Source organism: Drosophila virilis, chromosome X (assembly GCF_030788295.1).
Source record: "Drosophila virilis strain 15010-1051.87 chromosome X, Dvir_AGI_RSII-ME, whole genome shotgun sequence".
In the NCBI taxonomy this organism is placed as follows: Eukaryota; Metazoa; Arthropoda; class Insecta; order Diptera; family Drosophilidae; genus Drosophila; species Drosophila virilis.
Genome location: NC_091543.1, coordinates 7,181,226 through 7,199,517, shown reverse-complemented (window position 1 = coordinate 7,199,517; position 18,292 = coordinate 7,181,226). Strand labels below are relative to the sequence as shown.

Sequence of the window (18,292 nt, the reverse complement as noted above, 5' to 3'; positions counted from 1 at the left end):
GCAACGTTGACGGCAACTGCTTTCATAATTAATTGCGAAACAAGCTTCCGATTTGCACAATTTCTGCATAAATGCACACGCAAAATCAATGTGATTAGATAAACGTAAGCGAAACGGGGCGGGGCCGTATATGGGCGAAACGAGCATGGGCATCACATACTAATTGCATTAATAATACAGGCGCGATTCGAGCCGAACAATAGACATGGCCGATTACCACGGACACGGGGCTGCATCTAACACAATTTGCCCCACTTGCCTTCAATTATGCGACCAATTGCATTGCAATTTAACAATATTATTTGGCACTATATATTATTTATAGTGCTTAACGTGTAATTTGCATTAATTGTGTTGCAGTGAGATTTTTAGAGCGCATTTTCAAGAAATATTTGAAACTTTTAAGGCCACGTATGTAAGCAAATACGATTGTTATAGTTGTGCCTTTCATTTTAAATATAAAACAAAATAGTTTTGTTTATAATACTTACCCGCTTTTACAATGGCTTACGTCAAAGCCCTCGCCACGGCCTCCTCTATTGTTCCTTCATAGTTGATGCCGTCGTCTCCTCTTTTGCTTAAGTCTCCTTTTCTATTAGCGCCGCCTCCTTACTTTTATGTGAAGCCTATAAAGAAATATTTGAGTTTGTGAGAATCGCATAGTAGGGCATTATCTAAAAATACGTTTTTTTGTTAAATTCTTAGCTTAGCTAGAGGTAAAATTGGTCTTGCATATAAACATATCAAATATATGCATACATTCAAGTAATACTATATATATATATATAATGAATGCATACATATACATGTACACATGCACACATACATGTAAGCATACACAAATTCTTAGATTCACATACAAACTTAACCTCTTATATACATACTACAAACTGACTTACATACACATATACACATGTATATACATATACATATACATGTACATATATACGCAAGTACAATCATAAATACTGCATAATGCATACACAAATGCATACATTTATACACACATACATAAATGCCCCCATACACTCATAAATACAAACACGCACACAAACATACATACGTAGTTACATACAAGCATAACTATATAATATATATATACTATATACTTTATACTATATATACACTGATATTCCATAGCTGCGAGCGAAATTTCTTAAATCCATAAAACACGTATTCATTAGGTCTTCATGAGTCCGATCGAACGAAGCTCAGTGCTTCACCCAATCAACTTTTGACCCGTGTTTATATTCCAAAAGGATGCAGTTGTAGCTGTTGAATTTTCACAAAGATTTTTGAAGCCGATCGGATGGTTAACAAATAAGTTTCATACAAACGATTTCCGCGATTATTCCACACCATCGGGTGGAATATCCCGAAACCTCATTTCACACATAAGGTAACGACAGTCAATCAGTCAGTCAAACAGTCAGTCAGACAGGACAAACAGTTTTATATATAGTGATATCTGATTTTACTCAACTCAGTGCTCACTTATATAAGCCTTGTTCGAGCAGCCTACTTCGAATCATTACGAAATAGAAAATATGAGCTACCGGAAAGGAATATTAAAAAAATATATTCCTTATCTCAACGCGAAAAGCGTTATTCGATATAGCATCAATTCTTGCAGAGGGTGAATTCAATTGCGTCACGAACTGCATTTGTCCGCATTTTATTTTATTGGCTATTTGGATACTTTTACATTTATATAAAATGTCAGCTCAAGTTCAAGTTCAATCTTTCTAATGCGTAATTACTTATATAAGCCTTGTTCGAGCACCTTACTTCTAATCATTACGAAACATAAAATATGATCTACTGAAAAGGAATATTAAAAAATAATTATTAATATTTTCCTTATCTGAACGTGCCAAATCGTAATTGGATATAGCATGAATTCTTATGTCGACAATTCTTGCAGAGGGTAAATTCAATTGCGTAACGAATTGCATTTGTCCCCATAATATATTGTTGGCTATTTGGTTACCTTTATAACACTTATATAAAATGTCAGCTTGCTCAAGTTGAAGTTCAAGAGTCAAGAATTTTTATTTAAAGAAAGTTTGCAAGTCCAAGCCTCAAGTTTCTACATATATGTATATACCCCGTCGTCCTTGCCCGTTATACGTATTAAATAAATTCTCTCGAAAATGTTGCGAAATGGATTTGAAACCGATCGGACGGCATGGATGTTATTTTCCAAATCGCTGAAACACGTATTCATTAAGTGCTTATGTAGAGCTTTGAAAATATGTATAGAAAACTTAAAAATTCGGTAAAAAATATCTTTGAATCGCATTTCTAGCAAGGAAAATTGGATTCGGTGAAAATGTGTCTCATGTAATTTTTCATATAGGTCTCTGGAAATGAGCGCCATTTCCACCAACTGGGAATGGATTTTCCGAAAAGTGTGAAACACGTATCAGATGAATTTGAACAAGGTTTTTTGAAAATGATTTTTGGGTCGATTGAATGGTAAACAAAAAAGTTGTACATGATTTCATGATTTTTCCACATTTGCGGGTGGATTTGCACAAAATCGCGCGCATCTCCAGCCCATTAGGTAACTGCAGTGAAAATGTCAGCTGGGGGGAAATCTGATATTTTGCGAAAATGTTTGCTTTTATTTTCACATGTGATACTTCACGTATTGCAGAGTTGCGGTGGAGAAGCGAGGGGGGGAGGGAGGATGGGGAGATGGGGGGTTAAGGATTAAGTACGCATTTGCGTGGGCTGCGCTTGACAAGGGGCATATGTTTAGGGGTTGACAAAGCAACAAAGCGAAACTCTTTTTATTTGCTCATTATATCCATTTGTCTCGCTCATACTCGTTATCTGTGCAATCCATGAACTTGCTCTTGAAAGTATGCTACAAATTAGCCTTGTTTTGTCCTCTTCTTGCCTATCTTTGCAGTGCCATATGCAACTGATAAGACTGTGTGAAGTGGTCAACAGCAACAACAATAACAGGAACAGGAACAGGAACTGAAGCAGCATCAGCAGCAGCAGCAGCATAAGCAGCAGCAGCAGCAGCAGCAGCGTTGCATTGCGCGCGTGTGTGCGTGTGCGAGTGCGTCTGTGTGGGTGTGCGTGTGCGTGTGCGTATTTGCGAGCGTGCGTGTGAGCGAGTGCTTAACAAAATGGCGGGCGGCCGGCGCAGCCAAAATGCAGCGCTGCTCAGCAACGTCGTCGCCGTCGCCGTTGCCGCGATGCTGCTCTAAACGAATGCGCAAAGATCGAGCGAGCAAGCGGCACACAGCACATTGAGAGCAAGAGAAAGCGAGTGCGAGAGCGAGAGCGAGAGAGAGAGAGCGCGCAACCGAAAAGGACCGACTGAGCGAGTGGGAGAGTGCAAGATATAGAAAGCTACAGACGGTAACCAGGCAGCGAAATCCATCCATCCATCCACTGCTAAGTTGCGCAGCGGCCGCCGTAAGTTAGCCGGTAAGCGGTTCAGGTGCCAGTTTTCAGTCATCGCAGAGCGGCGACGCAGCGCACCGACTACGCACCAAAATGCCTGGCGGACGACGTGGACTTGTTGCTCCACAGAACACATTCCTTGAGAATATAATACGGCGCTCCAATTCGCAGCGTAAGTACACAAAATACAATCATTTATTAACAAACAATCAAATATTTAATTAAAAAAAAAGCTACTCATAAAGTTATCGATAAGTGAACTAACGAGACTCGCAATCATCTTGTATAGTGAATAACTAAAGTGTTTGATGGTGTTGATCCGGGCAACTGTGCTCCATTAGAAATAACGCTAAGATCCAAACTTTTACAAGCACTATCGAACGTTCGAAAGACATTCATCGAAGATTCAGTCGAACATCTTAATGTGTAGAGTTTCGATAAACAGTTGAATACATTTTCAATGTGGCGACTATCCACAATAATCGATCGAAAACGAACTATCGAAATTATTAATGTGTCGATAATATGTTAAATTTTATATGTTGAATATCATAGCAGGAGATTTCTAAATTATCGTCTGTGGTACATCAATGCAGAAATTGAAATAATAGTGTAAGAGCCTAATCAATATACTTTTCATATATATATGTGGTATATCAATGTGAAAACTATCGATATTACAGTTTAAGACCTTAATCAATATCATTTTCAAAGATTTATTTGGTATATCTAGGTAGGAGCTATTGATATTATAGTGTAAAACCTGAATATACATGGAGAAACTGTCGATATTATAGTATAAGACCTCAATCAAAGATGTTATCAACCTATTCGTTATATAGACGTGGCGACTATCGATTTTCAAATCGATTCGTACATGCAAAACCTTGTTTTATTATATCGATCGTATTGATAAAGTAACTAGATCGAAGCCCCTATCGATATTTTGCACAGTTAGGTAAAGCCAATATCTAAAGTATGCCAGAATTGCTTTCGATACACTTTTTTACAAATCAATCAGAGTCATCGATAATCATTGGAAAAATTGTGGAACCGATTTCCAAACAAATTTTTCCAAATTGCCTGCATTGCAGATCACAAAATGGCAGGTGAAAAACTCGCAAACATGCCGAGTCCTGAGGTCAGTTTAATGTTGGGTCAAAGGCAATGAGGTGCCAGAAGAGGGTTGACAACAAACCCACGCAAAGTTTTTAACACTACATCCAGCATTTAGGGACGGGCCTTTCATTTGTGGTCGGCTGTGTGCAAAAGTTCTGCGGTTGTCAACTGACGGCTAATAGAATTGTATGGGCTGGTCTGGTGGAATGACACGGAATGTGAAATCATTTTCCGTTAAGTTGTCAACGCTTGCAGCTTCAGCCGCAATCAGACACCGCGCACAGCGAGCGTGTGTGCAAAAAAAAAAAAAAAGGCGCAGCGGGGCGCAGGGGCCAAGCACATACGCAACCGCTTAGCTTTATAAATAGACCAGCACACAGCCAACCCACACAACTACCCAGCCACCCAACCACCAACCCACACACACACACACGCAGATAAAAGAAGAAGCACACGTCGATTGCGGGTTGTCGTCGCCGCTGGGCCAATTAAAACGGCGGCAGCAACCTGTTGACCAGCTGAGAATGGAAGGAGGAATGGGAAATGGGGACTGGGAATGAGACTGAGAATAGAAATGGGAATAGTAATAGGATTGTGAATTGAATAGGTAAAATGAATAGGAATTGAAACAGGGGGAATCGGAGCAAAACTAGGTAAATGAATAGAAATTAAAATGTGAGCATGACTGGAAATGCAGATAGGAACAGGAATCGCAGAAGGTGAGGCAAACAAAAATCGGCAAAAATATGTGAATAGAGCTTTGAGCAAAGATGTGGGAATTAAGCCAACCAAAGGAATGTCATCGAATATAGCTGTGACTAGAAAAAGGCAAATTTAATTGGAAGAGCAGTATAAGAAGTGAATAATGCATTGATATACTCCGAAATGAATACATGAATGTTCATAGGCAACATATTCAAATTGAAATAGGAGAAGGAAATTGAAACGGATTGTCAATAAAGTCATGAATGGAATAAGACAAAAGAACTTCAAACAGGAATGGCAGTCTCAATACGTTCAAGAACTAGAATCGAGTTTCAAATTGGATAAAAAGTTAAAGCCGAAGGCAATTGAAAACGAAAGTTGGAAGCACTTAAATTAGCGTGGCGCATAATCCACTTATTTTTATTCCATTTCTACGAATGGAGCACTTTATTGGGACAGCAAACAAAATACGAATCAGCATTTTAAACGTATAAAAGAAGGAAGGTGAAATAAGTAATCAAATAGTAATAGAATAGGAATAGAAGATCGGATTTGAAAGGTGCACGAATATGAATAGAGATGCGCATAAGAATTAAATTGTCAAAATGAATGAGAATAGAAGAAAGGAATTTCGATGGGAAGGTGCATTTCATTTAGAATAAGCGAGCGGCATTTCAACAGGAAGTAATATCCAATAAGAGTGAACAAAAAAATAGGAATTTCGATGGAAAACGAATTCCAATCGATAGTTGACAACTCATATGTGTATTTCTGCGCAGATATCAGGAGCATCGCAGAATGTACGTCGCAGTAGGGATAAAAAAAATAAAGGGGGAAATATTGATGGGAATTGCAATAAGAGGTGCCACATGCACATGAATTCCCATAGGTGGGAGAGCATGGGCAAATGTTGCTGGATAAACCAATTATATGCGTCAGGTTTGATCAGCTGCACAATGTAAAGCGTGGCATGTCGCAGCAGCAGCAGCAACAACAATAACAATAACAGCAGCAACAGCGACAGCAACACGCAGATAATTAACAAGCTGATGGCTGAAAGCCACCCAAAGCCAAACCCAACGCAATTCAGGCGAACCACACAGCCAAACAGCTGGCATTTATGTCACAACCACAGACACAGCTCCAGTTGCAGTTGCAGTTGCTGTTGCAGTTGTTGTTGCAGTTGTTGTTGCAGTTGTTTTCTGTCAAATGATTGCGCGTACAACATGCCTGGCTGTCGGAGCAGATGGCTGACTGTTGTCTGGGCGTGCGATTGCATTGAATCGCACTGCCAGTTGCTATTGTCGCACTTAATGACTGCAAATAACCAGAGTCTGTGTACTAAATCAGTTGAGCTCAAAGCGTAGCCGAATTCGAGAAGCAAATAAAACAAATGTCTCACGTTTTCAGTGCAAGAAAGTTATACCAGCAATTATTCCATCAAGCTGGCATTAAGACTTGTGATTTTGAGCTTGATTCGAGCTAGTGAGGAGTGAGCTTAAGAGGAACCATCCTTGCGAGAGGGTGAAGGGTATTCTGGGGTATCCCAGCGCATAAGGTATATATCATCTAGTTGAGCAGCAGCAGTTCAGATCTCCGTCAGTTTGTTTGTTTCTATTCGAGCTGTTCCATTATAGCTGCCGAAAAGTAGGTTCTTGTATGAACAATTTCTCACACATGAGTCAAATCAAATATTATATAGCTATATAGAAAGAATCAGACGCTAAAAGAGTTTTCCTATGGCAACATATTTCGTATTCCAAGACATTTCCATCAAACTTAGCATTTACGGCATGCACCAGATATCCTTAGCATCTCGTTTTAACTGATTATTATTGTTTTCTTGCACGTATGAATAAATTAAGTAAATAAAAGAATATATAAATATTATAAATTCCTCTTGGTTTGAGCCACCAACATTCCACTTGCTAGTCCGACGCTCAGACAACCCGCGTTGGCAAAGCACATTTATACGGCTTAGTTCTTCTTGATGTTACTCATCTTATATAAGTCACACTTAGTGTCCTTACGCAATCAATCAGTCAGTCAGTCAGTCAGTCTGTCAATCAGTCAGTCAGAACAAACTCTGTTAGTCTGATGTGTTAGGCTTCCGCTGCACGAGCTAATATATGCTAAGCCTATTATGTTAATGAGTCTTACATTTTGGAATTTCCAATGCTAATGTTAACTAAGTGCTTGCCTTACATAAAAACTGCTAAGCCGCTGCTGTTAATGTTAACGCACGCGTATGTTAACGAAAGCGCGCCACAGCTGCTAATACAGTTTGAAGCGAGCACAGACTATGAAAGTTTGACTGGCACATTTCATAGAGATGTCTACTTAAACATTCCGCTTGTCATAAAAGAGACCATTTCAAGGTCGATGTGCGTCATCAGGTGGGTGCACGTGTGGGTGGGTGGGCGAATGGGCGGTGCTTGTCTAATGGGCATGCATTTTATTTTTATATGTATCGAGAAGGGGACTTGAGCTAGTCAAAAGCGGATTACCGGGCAGCCAAATCAGACATAAAGCCTTTTTCAAAAGGATTTGCCAAGCAGGGCAAACTGAAAACCCACCTAATAAAAACACAGGTAGAAAATGGCGAGCGTGGGAGAGAAAAAGAAATATAGAAAGATAAAAGCTAGTTAATGTCCACAGCCAAGCGAACTGCGAAAAGATCCGACTATCGCACATTTATTTTCCTTTTTGTCCGTTCACATTTTCGTTTTCTTCTTCGGCTCGTTTTTTGCTCGAGAGCCCTAAATGAAAACGACATAAAGGAAATGCACACAGACGCAACAGAATGGGGAACAGAAAGAATGCTAGCGCACCGGGCATGGGAACGGGGATAAGGAACTGCTGGATGGATGCAGTGGCTGCCACAGCGAATTAAGGAAGTGTCGCATATTAGGACGAGTAAATTGCGTTTGTTGCTCGGCGCAGCCAAGAGAAAGTCACCCTTTTAATGTGATTTCTTGCGTCCGAGTAAAAGTAAACCTGAGCATCAGACACAAAACGAGAACGAGAGAAAAGAAAGGTTTTATTTGGCAGATTAAATAGACTTGTAGACTAACAAACGCTTTTATACGAATGAAGTAGTTCGATTTGATAGGAATTGACTGAGAGAATATTGCTTCATAAATTGTTAAGTTTTTCACACTGAGCGATTTCCTCTGATTCTTTCTTAGATCCTCATGATATGATAAAGCGATGCTGATATTACTTTGATTTATATGTAAGAAAACAGAAAAGAATTGAGGCTTGGACTTGGAGTAAATAGCAAAAAAAGAAAGTATCTTTGTTAGAAAACTTTAGAAATCTCTAAAATTCCAGATATATATCATAAAGCTCGACACACATCCAATAGTATATCAAGAACAGCTGTGTATAAACTTGAGGCTTAGGTTTGCAGGAAATAATGCATTTACTTTTACTTTACTTCAATTCTACTTTACTTTACTGAAAATAAAATTCTTGACTCTTGAACTTGAACTTGAGCAAGCTGACATTTTATTTAATTGTTATAAAGGTAACCAAATAGCCAATAAAATATTATGGGGACAAATGCAGTTCGTGACGCAATTGAGTGCACCCTCTGCAAGAATTGATGCTATATCGAATAACGCCTTTTCGCGTTGAGATAATGAATATATTTATACATTTTTTTTTAATATTCCTTTTCGGTAGCTCATATTTTCTATTTCGTAATGATTCGAAGTAGGCTGCTCGAACAAGGCTTATATAAGTGATTCCGCTTTAAAAGCGAATTTAAGAAATTATGCATTGAGTTGAGTTAAATCAGACATATTCTAAATATATACGTCTGTACTCCTTACATATGCTAGATTTTACGGCTGAATGCGTTGCAGATACCCCTCGAAATAAGCTATTCAGCAAGGGTATACAAAATTGACGAAAAATCGCGAACATAAAGGAATTTTCATGTTTTGTACCATGCCTGGTTGTGTATGGCCCTCCCTGCCCGTCTCCTCATCAGAGCCCTTCAGCTATAGACGTATTGCTCCACATCTGTGTTACCTGAGGCTGTTACTCAGCGGACCGGCGGACTGGCGGACCCTCTGTCCAGAGCTGGGTGTATATGCCACAGTCAGAAGGCAAAAGCAATGCCGCAATTTGAGTTTCGTTTTTCGATTATTGCTCAGGGCTACTTCACAGTTTTGCAGCTTGTAATTCAATGAAGGAGAAAACAAATGTGAGCTGCCTTCAAGCCCTGCCATTTCCCATGACTTCTTAATGCATTTAGCTGTATTTTTGTTGGTTGAGGGTGGCGCGAGGGGAAAAGTGTGTGGGGGGGTACAACTCAGCCAAACATTTGCATATCGAATCGCGGGACTCCGAAGCTGGCACATTACGTATACGCAGCCTGTGCCGTTTCGGACCGTTCGACCATTTCGTTTCGACGGTTTTTCAATCATGCCACCAGCCCCGACTCGTTGCAACCCCCCCGCCCCCAACCGCCTGCTGTTTTGTTTGGGTCGATTGGTATTTTTTTTGTGTGGAGGCGTTTTTTCGAGCAACGTTAACAAATCGTCAAACAGCCGCCGCCCACTGAGCGGGGCACATTTTCACAATGGCTTTAAGGCCATAATGCAATATATTATAACAACAAACTTATTAACGAGCCGCAACTCGGCCACAGCGACAGCTGCTTGGCCAAGGCCTTGCCTGGCCCAAAGAAGCGGCTTTAACTGTGCCAGGCAAATAACCAGCTCGTTTAAAAACCTTTGGCTGGAGTGACTTTTATGTTTGGCTCGCAACGCCTTTGACTCGACGTTAAGTGGTTAGCCCAAACAAGAAGCAGACGGTGCTCGTAAAGCTCAGTCGGGCATAACTGCGGTCCGTGCTTAAACCATTTGGGAATTATAAACGAAAGACGGTCGCCTTTCAACCCTTTTTATGTGTTCAATGATTACGGTGTTTCATAGAGCGTCAAGCTAAAACTTGCCTTATAAACAGCGCAAATGTTTGAATCAATAATGCTCGCTCATCAGATACCCTGTACTTATGTATACGTATGTGCTGTAGTTAGATTATCATCAAATACTTATAACAAAACTTGAAAATCTCTGTTTAATGAATTGTTAAGTTTCATTTAGATTGATGCTCTGAAAATTATTCATATTAATTTTGTTATTATTAACTATTTTATGGCTCTTTGGCTTGTGGTAAACTTTCTCAGCTGTCTGCTTATATTAAATGAAAATAAGAAAAAACTGAATTACAAATTCTGAATAGCGAAACATCCATCTAATGAGTAAAATCCAGGTCGAAGGCTTTCTACAAGTATTCAGCATTAAGAATTAGCAAATAGATTGCGACTCAGCTCTTCAGTTACAGGGTATCTAACCAGCACATATTTAAAAGCGCAGCTAACAAAATTTGTTAACTAAAAGCTTTTCCATTTTCTCTAGAGTTTGAGTGCTTGTTTTAAGATTTAAGTGCTTATTTCAAGTGCGAAATAAAAAAAAATCTAATTTTAATTATCGTTGGATGTGTTGGCATTAACGCCGAGGGGGGGCGCAATGGGTGGCGGGGGGACAGGCAAGTTGTGGCCCTAACTGTGAGCATTTCGATTTGCTGCCAATCACAAACACACACACACACACACGCACGCACACACACAAGTTTGGTGTTTGTTGTTTTTTAGTGCAAACTCATTAAAGTCGAAATTGAGGCCAAAAGTTTTTCACATGCTGAACCCGAGAAAAACGAGCCTCGGCACGCCCAGCCAAGTCCGGACCCAAAGCGTTGTGCCGTGGTTTTCAGCTTGTGACACACACAAGCAGACACACACACACACACACACACACACACACACACACACACGCACACATACGAGCACACACTTACACCCTGCTGAACATTGGCAATGTTTGAAATTTGTGTTGTCGCCTTTGCGGTGCGCCTCGCACGTTTATCTCGCCTCGGCCACGCGCTGTTTGATCTTTGTCAGCAGCCAGTGGCAAGCGGCAACAACAACAACAACAACAACAACAACAACAACAACAACAACAACAGCAGCAACAACAACAACAGGAGCAGCAACAACAACATTGTGCAAAAAAGTGTCAGCCACTCGTTTGACTTGCCAGCTTTGAAGTTTTCCTTTTCACACACATTTTTTTTTCCCCAGAATTTTCTTTATTTTTTTGGGGGTTTTTGTCAATTTTGCGCTTTTGTAAATTTTGCTGCCGTTCTCGAGATTTTCACTTATTGTTGTTGGCATTTTGTGTGTGGCCAACGATTAGGCTTGGGCCAATTAGAAAAGGTCAATTTCATGTTTGTTTGCCGCTTACTCAGCCAAAGCAGAACGCAAAAATTTGCATAGGTCATGTTCAAACACTGTGAACTAGTTCTGGCCCTGGCCCTGGACATTGGACACTGGTTCATTAGTGGTTCCGAAAGTGTTTTAGCCTCTGACATTGAACATGTGCAAAGGCGTTTCACATACAGCTCCGATAACAGGCAGATAGTTAACAGGCCAAACTAGATGAGCTTAAAAGTGTTGGGTTTCAGAACCAAAGAAAACAAATTGGGAAGTTGCAGAGAAGAAGAATTGTAGACGGGAGTGTGCGACGAGGCAATACCCTGTAAGCAGCGACAAGTTGCGTCCACAAAGCCATGCTAAAAATGCGTTCTCGATTAACCTCGGTGCTTAGGTTCCGATCTTTATCGAATTATCAGAGCTTTAATAAGGCGCAAGGCTCTGAACATATAAATGATTTTTTTTGAATTTCGGGAAAAATGCGGCGAGCTATACAAAAAGTGAAGCATTGTCAACTATTTTAATCTAAAGTCATACCTAAAAAAAACCTGCTCTTTAAATCGATATTATGGAAATGAGAAGAGCTAATGGAAGATATTGCGTTAAGCCCGTTCTGTGCGATTCGCAAGAGAACATATATTATAAATAACAAGTCTTAAGTTATTGTTTGTGCTTTCACACAGACGGATCCGGCTAGGTCGACTTAGTTCCGCATCTTCTAATGCTCGCAGAGGCTTACTTGTTGTTGCCTGTTACAAACACTTGCACAGAAATAATATACCCGTTTATTAGCCATTTGCAATGAATTCAGTGACTTGGCAAGCCACAAAGAGCCCCATTGTGCAGTTGAAAGCAATAATCGCGTCATAAATATGAACAGATTAAACACGAAATGATTGTGGAATGATGATGACTGAATGACAATCAATTAGGCGCTGATTGCTTATGGAATGAGCAACAATCGAGTAGTATGTGACAGCTGAATGTGCTGGGAATAAGTATCAAGAACAGGCACTAATTGAGCACTGAATGAAAAATGAATGCGCTCTGAATGACTGACAATTAAATGAGCACCAAAAGAGAGACTACGGAAAAGGGGCTTTAAAAGAAAATTGGCCGAAAATTCAACAAATATTTGGACAAGGAATAAATACTAAATGAGCACAGAGCACAAACCAATCAAATTGTGCAAAACTGACTGATCAAGTCAAATTTAAGCACTGTCCGTGAATGATTCTAGAATGAAAACTCGAATGAATGACAATATTGAATAAGCGTTGCAACCGATATGCGAATGAGAAGTGAATGCCCCTTGAACTAGCCTCAAATGAATGCTGAATGGGCTAGAGGAAATGGGCAGGACTCGTAGTTGAGAATGCGATCCGAGCGGACTGAATGCCAGCTAAGCCAATGGACAGTGAAAACTGACTGAACTCGGTTTAATTAACATCAAATTTAGCCGCAGTCGCGAGGTTTTGTGGCTTGAGTTGGCTCGTTCGCCAGTTAGTTATTTCAATTGGCCAAACATTTGCACAGTTCGGTGCGCCGTTTGTGCATAAATATTTCAATGCGTGCATTTCTGGTAGTCCGCACGCTGGCGAAACTGTAACAGTGGCCGTATCCGGACACGGTCAAGCAATCAAGCAATCAGCAACCACCCAGCCACCGTTAAATGCAATAAGCCACGTGAAACTGAATGTCTCTGCAGGTGGGCGAAGGATATCAGCGGGAAGCAAAAGAGTGGGGCGGGGCGGGGAGTTAGTAAATGTAAACGCAGCAGCAGTTAACAATTGCAATTACGACACAGCACAACAACAACAACAAGCACAATAACACGACAGCAAGACAACAGCAACCCACTGAACCGCTGACCCCCAGAAGGACCGACCCGACCAACTGTCCGTCCGACTGTCCGTCCAGTGGAATACTTCGACTGCTCTTAGCCAAGCGAGTTATTGATTTTCCTTAGCTTGTTGTGTTTTATTTTTGTTGTTGTTGCTGTTGCTGTTGCTGTTGCTGTTGCTGTTTCGCTGTCGCCGTGTAAATTAACGTTGACTAGCACGGCTGTGGGGCGCGAGGCGCTGGAACTGGGGTTCGTTCTGCCGGATGCGGGTTTGGGCAGCGGCTGCCTTCAAGTTTTGCCATTACATTTATCGATTTTTGGTTGGTCGCCCCGTTTGGCTTTGCCATTTGCATGTTGTTGTTGTTGTTGCTGTTGCTGTTGATTGTTTATTGTTTATTGTTGTTGCTGTGCCATTTGTAACCTTAGCGTTGCTTTGCTTTACTTTACTTTGCTTTGTGACACTTAACTTTTGACGTGGTTGCGTCTTTGACCTGTTTTTCTGTGTTTTTTTTTTTTTGTTTTTGTTTTTGTCCCTTTTTTGGGTGGGTAGCAGGAGGGTGTGCCCGGAAATGCGCGAGTGCGGTACGCTCCACTCCTGCCCGAGAAGGTCAAACGTCGCCATGGCCGGAGCAGTAAGAATAACGCTAACTTGTCTGAGTGTTCGGTTAACCCAATGGAGTGTTGGCTTTGCGTCAAAAGAAGGTATAAAACATGGCTAATGAGTTGGTTAGTGCCCCGTAAATCATACGCCATGTGGTACAAAGTACCGGTTGGTGCTTAGCACCTTCACGAACTGTCCCATTTCAGACGATTTTCTTGCTTTGACCTTTTGATTCAACGACTAACACATTCCAGACAGCTGAGTCAGGGCCAGGCCCATAAATAGCTATAGGGTCTCAGTGATTGAAGACAGTGGTCAAGTTCAATTGAGCAGCTGCACGACTCAGACGAGGAGTAAACGATAAATAGCCAGCTCCCCATGCATTTCTCGAACGTACTTTCCGCTCAAGTTCCAGCTCAGACTCTTCACTCTCTTCAAGGTTTCCAAATCTTATCCTTCCCGACCGTAAGCTATCTACCTCACCATTTACATTTACTTAGCCTTGATTCCTACCTCGTACCTTCTACCTCACACTCATTTTCTTTACTCTAGCTTTAATTGCTGTCCTCGCCTTTCTGCCTCACACTCTATCCCTCATTCTCAAGGTCTAGTTCAACGTCTCTCTTCAACCCTAACTCACCCTCTAACTGCACCAATACTTTAAGCCTTAGCGATAACCATAGCCTCAGACCTTATCTCACCTTGAAGTCCACAATTGTCCTCCCTTCCTTCCTTAGCCTCTCTCTTATATATAACCTTGTCTCTCGACACTACATTATCTCCGAGCACGAACGCTCCACACTTAAGTTCTAGCCCTAACTCTAGACCCTCTCTTTCCATCTCACACTCTATCACTGCTCTACCCCCTATTCCTAGCTTAAGGTCTAGCTCACCCCCCCAAAGCACCCTACGCATGCTTAAACCCAACCAACACTTTCTAAATCTCAGCATTAACCTTAGTCCCTGACGCTGTCTGTCCTTCAATACCTTATTCACCCAGCAGACCTTCACGCTTTGCCATTCACATATAACCTTGACTCCGTAGGTTGCCTCCGCGTCCCGCCACTGTGTTTGACTAGCTAATTCCCTGAACTTACCTAGCCCTCTATCATTTTAACCCCAGCTTACGGCCCACATGTTAGCCCTAACCTTAAGCACTGACATAATTCATTAGCATTTGATTTGTGGTCAAGTCTCGGGCAGGTCGTATTGCATTGGATCATAACAGGATTTCTCGATAAATCGACATGCGTTGCCGCTATAATTAGACAGCAAGAGCGGGCATGGAGGGGTCACTGGGGTCGGGGCCTGGATTGCTAGCGACACTTAGCATTAAATAAAATGCCATTTAAGACCTGCCCCCAGTCTGTGGGTCAACATGATTATGAGGTTGGGCGGTGGGCGGCCCTGCTAGCCTGCTACGCTCATCAAATATGAACAGCCAGAGCTGCTGCAACTGTTGGGGAAGAGGGCGGTAGTATGAGGAAGGGGGCATATATTGGCACCGACCACTGTGGAACTAGCCCACAGACCAGCTGGTGAGGCCAATCAAATTGGATTAAGTTGTTGCTGCCGCTTTTGTTTTGTATGGTTGGCGGATGGGGGCTTCTGTGTGGTGTGTCATGTGTTTGCCGTCAGGTGTTGCGCAGGTAGAGGCAAATCAACGGTGGGTGGATTGGGGGCTCTGCTATCAGCTTGTCATTCCTAAGTGCCGGCCCGTGGCTGACGATGAGGCCACATAAAAGCCAAAGACCAAACTCAGCCAAAGAGCTCGCACTCATGAATACACTCATAACTATTCACTTGAGGTCATGCTCCAATTGAAGAAGTGCAGATGCAACTGCAAACCACATTGGTACTCAAATGGCAATTGAATAGCCCATGAATAGTCATCAGTGTCGGACAACACGCATTCACCTCAACCAGATCTGGCTAGGATGCAATCGAAGTCAATGGAATAAGTGTTTTCAACCAGGACGCAATACAATATAATAACAAAATTATCGATGCATATAAATAAATGTGTTGCTAGCAGCAGCAAGGACTAAGAGCCGGAAGATAAGGACAGGCAAATCATAAACAGAAGCAGGGAAAATGGGCTACGGAGTGGAAGAAGCCAGAAGTGAAAATTTACCACTCAGATCTTAAGTATAGATACATCTAGGGACTTACGACTACTCATTAGTTGCAGTAAAAATAAAAGATTAAGATACAACTAAATAGAAGAATCAAGAACTAGCGACTAAAGACTAAGTTTCACATAGAACTAAAGAAAATGGTACTAGGGACCAGACAAAGGACTACGGACTCGGATTTTAATGCTAAGAATGCAAAGGACTGAGACTAAAAGAGGTAACGGACAATGGACTCAAGGCTAGTTTCACAGACTTAATTTATGATTCCCTACACTGAGAAACCAAGGGACTAGAGACCAATAACAAGGGGTTACGCACTTGGGACTCAAGGCTTAGTCGTCATCCTTGATACACGAAACTTAACTTTGCAGAAACATGAAGTGAAGCACTTATAAATAGGGGACGGACTAAGGTCTTATGAGTTCTTTATATGCCTTCATATGCAATGCTTCACACCAAGGATAAGACTAGGGGCTAGTTACCTAGGGTTGTTTTAAGAAGCCGAACACTGAAAGAGCAATGGACTAGGGTTTAGAAACTAGGGGTTACAGACTAGGGTCTGAACAGAAAGGACACTTAAGACTTTGGATGACAAACTAGGGATTAAAGACTAGAAACTTAAGGCAAGGTACACAGGTTCTATCTGAGATTAAAAAAAAGGCACATTACTAGGAAATTACGATTTGGAGAATCTTAATGACTCAATGCAAACATTTGAAAAATGTTTCTCTAACAAAGTTCCATGGAAATCATGAAATAGTAAATTGAAGTAACAAAGTTTTGTTATTTTTATTGCGTGAAGTCAAGTTTGCCACAATGAATACTTGATATACTTACAATTCATATGCTACTCACAAACTGATTCACACGCACTCACAAGAACTTTGTGACGTTGCGTGTCGAAAAGCGACGAATTTGCTTAGTTGACGCTGCCCCAAGCCAACAAATATCGCACAATATGAAAAGGTAACCCAGAAAGGAGCGAAAGCAAGTGCGCGCACAAGGCGCACACACACACACATATACAGGTGCAAAGGTGTGTGTGCGTGTGTGTGTGTTTATGTGTGTGTGTGTGTGTTGCCTAATTTGGTTAAAGTATTGCACGCTTCTCGGTTCGCTCGCTGCACGCAACCCGCCCGCCCAAGTTGCCAAAAATGCAAAACAGCAACAATCCAGCGCACACACACACACACACACACACACACACACACACACACAGACACACGCACGCACAAATAGTGCTTGCAGCGGCCATTGGAAAAGTTGCTGCTTGAATTTTGCTTTTGCTGCTTTTAGCCAAAAAAGTTTACGCAATCAACTATTTTTGTGCCAGCGGCGGGGGCAGCTTGTGGGGCGGCGCTGGCAAAAATGTGGAGCCATAGAGCAGCACAAGCACACACACACACACACACACACGCACACACAAATGATAATGAGGCAAATGAAACGAGGACAAAACTTCAGCAAAAGCTGCGAAGCATGAAAACCAATGGCGCCGCATGTGTGTGTCTGTCTGTGTGTGCATGTGTGTGTGCATGTGACCAATTACACATAAACTTTTACCCACACACACACACACACACACACACACACACAGCTCTAGCGAAATGGCAATAATTTGAGTTTCTGGTTACCAAATGTAAATGATGACTCTCTGATGTGACCTGACGACCCCCCCCCGCAGCTACCACAATCTGCACACAACCCTCCTTTCCCCCCCCCCCCCTACCACCCCTCAGCAGACTACTTCACACGCGCCCACTTTGATCCAGATGATGACTGGGCGTGGCAGTTGCTGCACGAAAACACAATTGACCTTGAATTCCTAATGGAAATTGCGACAACAACAAGCAGAACCCCAGTCCAAAGTCCGAATAGGCCACATTGCAAAATAGGCAGGCAAAAAAACAACAAAAAAAAAAAAACTCTGTCCAAAACTTGGAATTTGTGGCACAAACGCGGTGCAAAAACTAAATTGGATTTTCAGCAGAAAACGGAAACATGTTTTTTACTTGAGCTGAATTAATGTAGAAATTGGAAAAAGAATCGAAATGTTTCGAATCCCAAAATACGCTTGAGAAGTGCGTAGAAGGGCGTTTTTAATACAAAAATCTGACTCCCTATTGATGCTCGGCTAACCAATATATATTTTAAGACAAAAGCTTTAATAAAACCTAATT

At 41.5% G+C, this 18,292-nt stretch overlaps 1 protein-coding gene across 6 annotated transcripts in view; it reads left to right on the top strand.

Annotated features, from left to right (window-relative positions):
- Positions 1–3,225: 3,225 nt before the first annotated feature.
- eag (ether a go-go) overlaps positions 3,226–18,292 on the top strand; it is a 48,412-nt gene continuing 33,345 nt past the window's right edge. For 2 of the 6 annotated variants that reach the window (XM_070209114.1, XM_070209113.1), the window contains exon 1: positions 3,447–3,595. In XM_070209114.1, coding sequence (XP_070065215.1) covers positions 3,517–3,595 — 79 coding nt within the window. In that variant the 5' untranslated portion in view covers positions 3,447–3,516. Of the gene's footprint in view, positions 3,596–18,292 lie in introns of all 6 variants that reach the window. The other 4 variants (XM_032440617.2, XM_070209110.1, XM_070209111.1 and 1 more) reach the window with 4 other exon arrangements.